General features: G+C 33.7%; 1 protein-coding gene across 2 annotated transcripts; it reads right to left on the bottom strand.

Annotated features, from left to right (window-relative positions):
• Nucleotides 1-1,674: 1,674 nt before the first annotated feature.
• LOC108996088 (UDP-glycosyltransferase 82A1) lies at nucleotides 1,675-5,235 on the bottom strand. 2 transcript variants are annotated; one of them, XM_018971853.2, is made up of 2 exons: nucleotides 4,603-5,235; nucleotides 1,675-2,830 (listed from the first exon to the last, which is right to left on the bottom strand). In XM_018971853.2, exons 1-2 carry the CDS (start codon nucleotides 5,072-5,074, stop codon nucleotides 1,926-1,928), a joined length of 1,377 nt encoding a protein of 458 aa, XP_018827398.1. In that variant the 5' UTR covers nucleotides 5,075-5,235; the 3' UTR covers nucleotides 1,675-1,925. The 2 variants fall into 2 exon arrangements, with proteins under 2 accessions (XP_018827398.1, XP_018827399.1); XM_018971854.2 differs by having other exon boundaries at nucleotides 1,675-2,812; nucleotides 4,603-5,220.
• Between the last annotated feature and the right edge of the window lie 4,962 nt (nucleotides 5,236-10,197).

Raw genomic sequence — 10,197 nt, 5'->3', positions numbered from 1 at the left:
CTTGCAAAAAAAAAAAGTATATCATCAACCATGGAATCAAAACTTACACCCAAAATCAAATCCACAAATAACACTCAACCACCACCACCACAATAATACCATGAAGAAAGTGCATCATCGACCACAGAATCAAACTGAAAATGACACTTTATATACTGATTTTCAGCAAAAGAAAGTGCATCATCGACAATGGAATCAAACTGAAAATAACAAAAAATGTAAACTTTACTGAAACTAAAACAAATCAAACCAAGTGCATTATTGACCACAAGATCAAAGCAAAAAAAATGAAAAAGGATAACATCACCACCAAAATAAAACCACAACCTTCAACCCACAGAAAGTTCCCGGAAGAGTCAAACAGCAACATGCTTGAATCCTTCCAAACTCTGCAACTCCTTGAAACCGACCAAAATGCACCACCAAAAACTCCAAAAAAACACACAAGACACCAAAAAAAAAAAAAAAAATCTGAAACCCTTCCAAAATCAGTAAAAAAAACCTCAATTTGGAACTCACAACAATATCACCAACGAAACAAAACCGCAGCTTTCAACCTACAAAAAACACAACTTCGAACCCACAACGGAATCAAACTGAAAATAACAAAAAATGTAAACTTTATTGAAACTAAAATAAATCAAACGAAGTGCATCATAACTCCTTCGAACCGATCAAAATGCACCACAAAAAACTCCAAAAAAACACACAAGAGACACCTAAAAAAATCTGAAACCCTTCAAACCCTTCCAAAACCAGCAAAAAATCCTCAACTTTGAACCCACAACAACATCTCCACCGAAACAAAACTGCAACATTCAACCTACAAAAAATCATAACTTTCAACCCGCAAAAAATCGCAACTTTCGATAAAACCATTGCTCTTCGACAAGCACCACTGAAAGGGCAAAATGAAAAAAAAAAATCTCAAACATCTCAAACAAACCCACACAGCAAAGAAACAGAATAAGCACCAAGAGCCATACGTAGAGAACGGAAAGGCAAAATGAAAAGCAAGCCAAACGTCTCAAACAAACCCACACAGAGAGCCATACGATGCAAAGAACAGAGGAGCAAAATGAAAAGCAACTCAAACGTCCCAAACAAATCCACACAGAAAACCATATGCAGAGAACGACAGAAGGAAAAGACGAGAACCTAGAGAAAGAGAGAGAGAAGACCAAATACAATGGACGGATGAAATGTGAAAATAAAAAGCCACCCAAGCATCCAAACAAACCCACCTAAATATCTACCCAACAAAAAGACAAAAAAAAAAACTCCAACATACGGAAACAAACGGCAGAAATACAAGGGTAAAAAGGGCAAAAAGGGCAAAACCGAACATACATAGAAGAAAAAAATGGAATGAAAAATTACTGTAGATTACTGTAGCACGTCGATCCCCACTTATATAACAACTATAGATATTATCTAGTAACTCGTGCGTTAATTTTTTAGTCGTAGCATAGTAATTAGTATGAAACTAGTTCCAATGAAGAGTACATTAATTAAAAATTAGAACTTTATCGATAGATCGTACTTATTATAATATATGCCCGGTGATTGATATATGTTGATTCCATATAATATTTGTCAAAATTTTATTCCAAGTCCGAAAGTTATTTTATTAATTTTCACCAAATCCGAGCAACGGTACTGATCTCTTAATTATTAAATAATAACCCATGAAAATTAACTATTATAACTACTTCAAATCATCATGTACAAGAGGTTTATAAAAAAATAATAATAATTACAATCGTAAGTATGCAAGCGCTGTATAATTACTTTAAAAAAAAATAATACGGAATTTATATGAAAAAAAATTAATTTGTTAATAGTGGATCTCACTTTTTTTAAAAATGAATATTACAAAGTATTTCTACATTCCACGACAGTACGTAGCATTACTCGATTTATAATTAGGAATCTGACCATGATGTTATACTCTTGAGATCGTCGATGAAGGCTTTAAGATTAGACAATACTCTTGAATTAGCCTCCTCTCCCATTGTTCTCTCGTATAGCCTTCTCAACCTGTTTTTCCATTTCTCACTGTCCTGATCCATCACTCTTCTCAAGCCTTCTGCTACATCTTTTTGTCCAAACCCATTGAGTTTCACCCCAATTCCCCATACCTCAACATTGTATTTACAGTTTACGAACTGGTCTCCTGCAACTGGATAGCACAGAAGGCGCTGCTGGCATTGGATAGCCTCCATTGTTGAGTTCCACCCACAGTGTGTGAGGTAACACCCCACAGCCTTGTGCTGCAATACTTCCATTTGTGGTGCCCACGAAACGACCTTGCCTTGCATGGCCACCCTCTGTAGATACCCTACTGGTAACCCTTCACGCCATGCACACCCTAGCACCCATATGAATGGCCGTCCTGATTCCTCCAACGCCAGTGCTAGATTGTTCACTTTTCCGTCTCCAACGGGGCTAACCCAGCTTCCAAAAGAGATGTATACAACAGAGTCTGGTTTTTGCTTGTCCAGCCAATCTAGACAGCTCTTGTCTTCTTCCCAGAAGCTAGGATTCTTGGAAACTGCATGCTTGCTCAATGGCCCAATGGGGAAAACGAGTGGGGAATGATAATCTTTAGAGTTCTTGACCAACTGGGTTTGTTTTCCATCGATCATGTATTCATCAGGAAAGGAATTCACCAGGAGCCATCTTAGAGTCTTTGATCTGTCCAAGGTTCTTGTCCAGAACTTGAATCTTGCTTTCCTTGCTGCAAGACTTCCAACCAGCCATGGCACATCTTCGGTAGACAGCATTGGTTGATCAGGTAAGCAAGTTGTGCCTAGAAGTTGGGGAATTCCTGCCAGAATATTAAAATAATCTTCATGTGACGAATCATGCACAAAGAACTTTTTCTTAAAAAACACATTTCTTATCTTTAACCAAAAGTACAAAAAGACAAGCATACGTAATTAATTAGATCTAAAAAATTCCCATTAAATAATAATTATATAAATATATAGAAAGAATCAAGGCATGCATGCGCAACTATAAGTTTGACTGAGTTTCGTTGAGAAGAAAATTAGATCAGTAGAAACTAGAAATTATAAATTAATAGGGGAATAAAATTATTAATTAGATACGCCTACCTCTATGTAGACGTATCTATGTATATACATATATTTTTTTTTTATAAGAAGGCAGTTAATGGATTTTTTAAAACTCTGAAAATCATATCATGCAGTTGATTCGCTGAGTATAATATGTTTATAAACGTGGAGAGGATTAAATGAAAGAGAAAGTCAAGTGGATCGCAGAAAATATTAATTAATACAAAGGGGCCATTATTATTTATTTCCAAACCTAGATCCGCCCATGGAAATATACTGTAAAACCACCTAACCGTAGGGAATTAAAATCATCGGAATACTTTAGCGGACTTGTTTGGTTAAATAAATGAAACGAGGTAAAAGTTAAAAGTTGAATAAAATATTATTATAATATAATTTTTATTTTAAAATTTAAAAAAATTAAATTATTTATTATATTTTATGTGAGAATTTAAAAAAATTATAATAATTAAATAAGATGAGATGAAATTATTTGTATAACCAAATTAGGATAGTAAAGTAGCCTAAGTTGCCTAACTCCTTGTATCATGGTTCTTATCGGCAAATAATTATTCCAAGGACATAACGAGGCCGGAAAGAAAGGGACAACATGAAGAGATATACATATAGAACACTATTGTGGATGTAAACTGATCTGGACAAAAAGTCGGAATAAGAAATAAAGATAATTCTTCGTGACATGCCATTACACTACAAAAAAAATGAGTTTTTGTGACAATTTAATTGCAACGAAAAGATTATTTGTGATCAAAATAGATTAATTTTAATTGTAAATAATCATTTTGTTATAATTAACTATCCACAAATAAGCAGTTTTCTTGTAGTGAATTATCGTCATATTCCTCTTTTTCATCATATTGTGTTTCTCCTTATCAATATATTTTGGAAAAAGTTAATTTTACATATATATATATATGCACAAATAAGAAAATATATAATTTTTGAAATTATATTTGTAGCCTTTATATATATATATATATATATATCTCCTTATACTTAAAAGCGCCTATCGCCCTATGAACAATAACATCAACAATAATCATAATTTTAATTTCAGCCTTTTTATTCATCTCATTTAAAATTATATATGTGTATATATACACACATATAAGGGGTAGAAGGTTTCGAATCAAAATTTTCTATTCGAAGAACTAGATGTTATATGTTATCAGGCATTAGACTTTGGCGATCGCCAACCGTACTTGTAAGAAACGAAATATCTACTGATACGAGAGAGATATATGTGCATCAAATAAATTGGCAAAAACGAGAGACGGCATCCTACTAACCCTTAAAAAATGTTCTTTAATGTTTTGTTCACAAGAACCATGCACAAGTATTTTAAAGCAGTATTCTCAAGTCTCTACAGTTGACTCGGCATGAATTTCGATTTGTTTTTCCCCCGCAAAATAATAAATGCATTAATTTAACCAACGAAAAAAAAAAAAAAACCCAGAGAGGTAGAGACCATTGGCAATGTCATTTTGTTTGTGTGACTAACCTGCATCAGAAATAAGACCTGTCCGGACCAAGTCTGGTATGGCTGCAATCAACCGGTATGTGGCAAGCATTGCCGGCCAAAACCCGGCAGCCGGGACCCTGCACCGGTTGGCTACTTCAATGGCCCACGACGCCAACAGATCAATAACCATACACACAACGCCACCATCCTCATCAAGCTTTCGAACCATGGCTTCCAAATGACCAGGCATGTTGTTCTCCATAGCCATCTCAATGGCAAAAAAGTCTCGCGGCGTGGCCTTGTCCAGCCCATCAGGTATTGGCATGCTCAGAGTCTGGTCCTTAGATTCTATTAATCTCGACACAATCTGATGGTGAATGTACTCTGGGGTGACCATGATGGTATCAAATCCACGGTTATGGAAGGCAGAGGCTAACTTGAGCATGGGAGTAACATGTCCCTGTGCTGGGTACGGAACCAATATAATCTTTGGCCTCTTTGTGCACTTCATATTACCCTGATCTACCTTATTCTCCTCCCCCTTGATCAGAAAACGGAGTCGGAGGCTGCTGTCTATGGTTTTTTCTGCATTCAAGCTACCCCAATATATAGAAGATCATCATCAGCCGGGGAGAGGGAGAGAGAGAGTCAACTAAGCATGTGCCTCTAGATGTTTATTATAAGCTGCCAACTCCGTGTTCATGCCACTATATACTAAGGGGTCAAAAAAGAAGTTGAAGTAATTTTGTTGCCTTGGCTGCCTCAATACACCAAAGGAACAGTTTTTTGGTGGATAGAACTAAACCCACGTCGCTCACCGTCAGTATATATGTAATTCAATTAAGATCATGGTCTTTCATATATATATTTTTTTTATCAAATTAAATGATAGTACTCATGCATGTAGCCTTTTAAGTTAAATATAAAAGATTAAGGGCTCGTTTGTTTTCAGAGATGAGATGAAATTAAAATTAAAAAATTAAATAAAGTATTGTTAAAATATATTTTTTAATATTATTTTTATTTTGAGATTTAAAAAATTTGAATCGTTTATTTTATTTGATATTAAAAGTTGGAAAAGTTGTAATGATTAGATGAAATAATATGTTTTCTAAAAATAAACTAGACCTAAATTTACTTCTTCTTATTAGTTTAAATTAATGAGATAAGTACCTGTAATTTTACATGATATAAGACAAAAGTTTAACTTAATTGACTCTACATTTTATTTTATTTAATTAAATATTTCACCTATATTATATCAATTTATCGAAAAGAGTGTTAACACAAATATCATCTATTAGAAAGTATAAATATTTTACTCATATCTAATATTCAAATCAGGTACTGCAGATTAACTTGCAAGTTAGGCCGATGGGCACCCATAATCGATCCGTCCCCTTCTATAATTGAGGCAAGGGGAGTCGTTTTTCAACACGTGATGAATTCATGATAAATGCAAGCTTGCCACTTTCTGCCCACCTGATCTGTCCAATTAATATTCTGTTTGGAGTGATCTGCAGAGTTTATACATGGCCGAGGCATGAGGGCTTTATCATTATTTTATTTGTATCTTGCGCACTTTTTTGGTGCTGTGGATGCAATTGGAAGTTTCCTACTGTTTTCTTTTTGAAATTAACAACATTAACGACAAGAAAAGAAAAAAAAAGTTCTATTATTTTCCACTTTGCAAGAGACGATGTGGAAAGGTATTTATAATATATATTGTATGGTATTATTATGTATAATATAAGAACCAAATCGTGTCAGTGCTCTAATTACTGTTTTCTTTGGATTCGCAAGTCATTTCAGCTCATCCCAGCTCATCTCAACTCATCTCAACTCATCTCATTACTATTCAGCAACTTTAACTCACAAGTCTCACTACTATTCACAACTCATCTCATTACTATTCACAATCCATCTCAACTCATCTTAACTCATCTCAAATTATCTTCGAATCCAAACATCTCCGTTCTCATCTGCAAGTGATATCAGCTAGGGATGTCGGCAATACCTATGTATAAGAAGAATATCGATACGGAATATTATTTTTTTCTTTTACATTTATTTGTATACACCTAGCTTGTTTAGATATAAATTTCATTTCAAAATTCTCATCTTATTTTTAAATATAATTTAAATATAAAATTTTTAAATTAATCATTACAATTTTATCAAATTTTTAAATAAAAAATAAAAAATAATTCAATTTTTTTTAAATCATCAAATAAAAATTATATTATAAAATTATATTATAACATTATTTTAATTTTATCACATGTCCGGAATCTTCTTCTATGCAAAATATCAGTGAGATTACATCTAGGGAACATGCTTTGATCAGAACATCTTTCATGATTCTGTACCCTATGTAATAGTGCCAGTTAGATACATACCTTATTGATAAATTAAGTTAATACGTACCCTATATATGTTACTGTTTTGAAGATTAATGTTCTAGGCGTCATAATTGTAGGAAGAAAAATATTATAATTACATAAAAATTTTATAAAAATAAATTTATAAATTAACGTGAATTAATTTTAATATTAAATTGACGTTAGGTTTGGCGCATGATGCCTAGCCCGAGTTTCATGCCCCTCGCTTTACCACGTTGCCCCTTCTACGTCGGCAACGCTATTGTTCTTTGTTTTTTGTTTTGTTTTGTTTTGTTTTTTGTTTTTTAAACATATGCTGTTGTTCTTCTTATTCTTTTTGGGATAAGATTGCGATATTTTTGTTGCCGCTTGTGTACTGTTTGTTTCCGAAGATCTTTTCTTGAAAAAGAAAAAAAGAAAGGATAATATCGTGAGTTGAATTGCCAGATGAAAATGAAACTACACTTGGAGTGCTTTTTAGAAGCCGTCTGTATTTTAAATTCATATTATTTTATTATTATAATTTTTTATATAAAATATAATAAATAATTTAATTATTTTTAAAATATTAAAATAATAATATTATTAAAAATAATATTTTAATCAATTCATTTAAAATTATTCCAACTCATTCAAAATCGGATTGCGTGAGCGGCTGTAGCCTTTAGGATGTTGAGTTTGTGGTGGGCCTCCAAAACTTGAACTCTCTCTTACTCACAAATATTATTAATAAGAAAGGGTGTTAGGTACAAAGCGAAGGATTGAAAAAGTGGGCCTGAAAGAGTATAAAGAATTAAACTGAACCCTGTCGTCATTGCAATGGCCCGGAAAGGCATTGTTTCAATGTGTTTATATAGAATGATAAAAAATAAAAAATTATATATTAATATATGATATAAGAGTAAGAGATAATAAATAATTTTTTTCTATTATATAATATTTTCAATTTTTGATTGCGGTAGAAATGTAGAGATCAGAGTTGTCGAAATATAAATTGCGCATCCATTTTCCTCGATCGGGAAGATAGAGGGTTTAAAGAAGTAAATGATATTTTTTTAGGGAGAACAAAAAAATTGTATCTTTAAACATGATGTGGAATTGCTCCATAGTCAGGCCAAATTTGATTTGGTAGATGAGATGATATTTGTAACAATTGCTCCTTACAATTAAGAAAGAGGTTACTATTTTTTTTTTAGAAAATCATGAGAGCTGGAGTATTACTATTGAATCTAACTTAAAAATATATTTATTTATTTTTATTCTAAATGAAGCGCCAAGTACAAAAATTCATTATAATAAATATAGTCGTTTTGTATTAAAATATATAAATCATAAATGAGAGTGTGTGGAAGCTGGCATTTATTAAAATTTCTCAAAGTCTGTGTCATAAAAATCATAGGGTAGTGATAGGGTTACTATCCATCTACTACCCACCTACTACCCAAGCACATTTCATTTTTTTTTTTTTTATTATTTTCCTTTAAGTATTTTTTATCATCCTTAATCATTAAGAAAAAATTTAAAAATATATATAATTTTATTAATATTCACTTCCTTAATCATTTAAAATAAAAAAAAATTAAAAAAAAATCAAATACAATTTGAGTAGTAAATAGGTAGTAACCCTATCATTATTCAAAATCATAACTTAAAATATTTGTACATGATTCAGGCCACTGTCACACCTTATTGGACTAAGTCCTGTTCTATAGCTCTACTTTTATAAATATTTTGACCTAAAGCGGTTTAAAAACATAAAACAACAAAAATGAGTCGATGACTCAGTAAGAAACTCATCATAACGTAAACATACTTAACATAAGGTTTTTCATAAAATACTTCATGGTGAAAACTTAAAATCATGATTATTCATACGTATGCTATGACATCTGTTAACGTCGTATTTCGCACACTTTTGGGCCAAACTCCAACAACTCAGGTTTTCAAAAATGGACCCTGCATAAGGTGGAAAAGACTGCGGTTTTGAGAAGGCGGCCTTAGGACCGGGTAACCTTCAATGCCAAAGTTAGTAAATATTCTTGGAACGTAGCAAATAAGTAAGTGAGTCTAAGGATCAGAGAGAGTATTCTCGTACCTGGAATCTGCTATTTATACTACAGGTCTGAGGAGCAGATCATGTCGGCTTTCATGATGTTCGTGTTCCCCATACTGTTCCTTTTGTTAGAGTCATTAAATGCAGCGTGGCTTTGCGACAACGTCATTAATGTGGCGTGTTGTCCAGGTGGTGGAATCATTAATGTGACGTAGTTCTCCAACCTCATTTTCTTAGGCTGCATTCCCTTTAGTCAGTTCATGCCTTATCTGTCAGTAGATCAACGGTTCCCCGTATATCATGTCTGCTGTGCAGGCAGGCACCCGAGGACCGGACACTACTCAAGGGGTCCTCAGATTGATGGGTCTCATCCCTACAGCACTAACTCTCCTACATGTTGTATACAGAGGAGCCTCCTAGTGGGCCGGGTTAATGGCTTTCTCCTCCGGGCTGGGCTTGATAGGGCCTCTTGGGCCTTGTGGGGAAAATCCCTTTACAACGTGTATGACTTATCTTGGCTTATCTGACTGGCCCGCACACTTAACCTTGTGTACAAGGTTATGCACTGACCCCACATCCCGCGACCACGAGGGGAGCCGCTTATAGTATTCTAGCATACTATAGTGGACCACGCTTAACTCTGTGGCTTACACATCCACCCATAAATTGTATTGGTATAATGCATCTGAATGACTATCTGATTAACTGTTCTGAAATTATCTTACACTTGATCTTATGAAAACTTACGTGTCTTATGCAACGTAAGATGCATGAGATGCATAATACATACATAAATATAATATGTGAAATGAAATATGATGAATGACGTACCTGCCATATCATGACATGTGTGGTACATAAACACTGACTTCCAAAGATCTGACTTTAATAATATATATAACTAGTTAATGTATGCTAATCCTAATTTATGATGAAGCTACTTATCTTGTTGTGTTGTTTCCTAAAATTTTCAACACAAAGTCGATCAAGGTGCGATGGAGGGACGATGATGGTTGTGATTATGAGGGAGGAAGAGACCATGGTGGCTTGTTGTGATTCATAGTGGGGGAGATGAGGCTATGACTTGTTGAAGGTAAAAATAGAGCTAAAAATAAAAAGTCTTGGCTTTAAGATGTAGGTGCATGTACAATAGATCAACGGTTTCCTGTATATCATGCCTACTGTGCGGGCAAGCACTCG

The sequence above is a fragment of the Juglans regia genome, chromosome 1, assembly GCF_001411555.2.
Source record: "Juglans regia cultivar Chandler chromosome 1, Walnut 2.0, whole genome shotgun sequence".
NCBI lineage: Eukaryota > Viridiplantae > Streptophyta > Magnoliopsida > Fagales > Juglandaceae > Juglans > Juglans regia.
The sequence above is the reverse complement of the archived record's forward strand: the minus strand, read 5'-3'. Positions and strand labels throughout refer to the sequence as shown.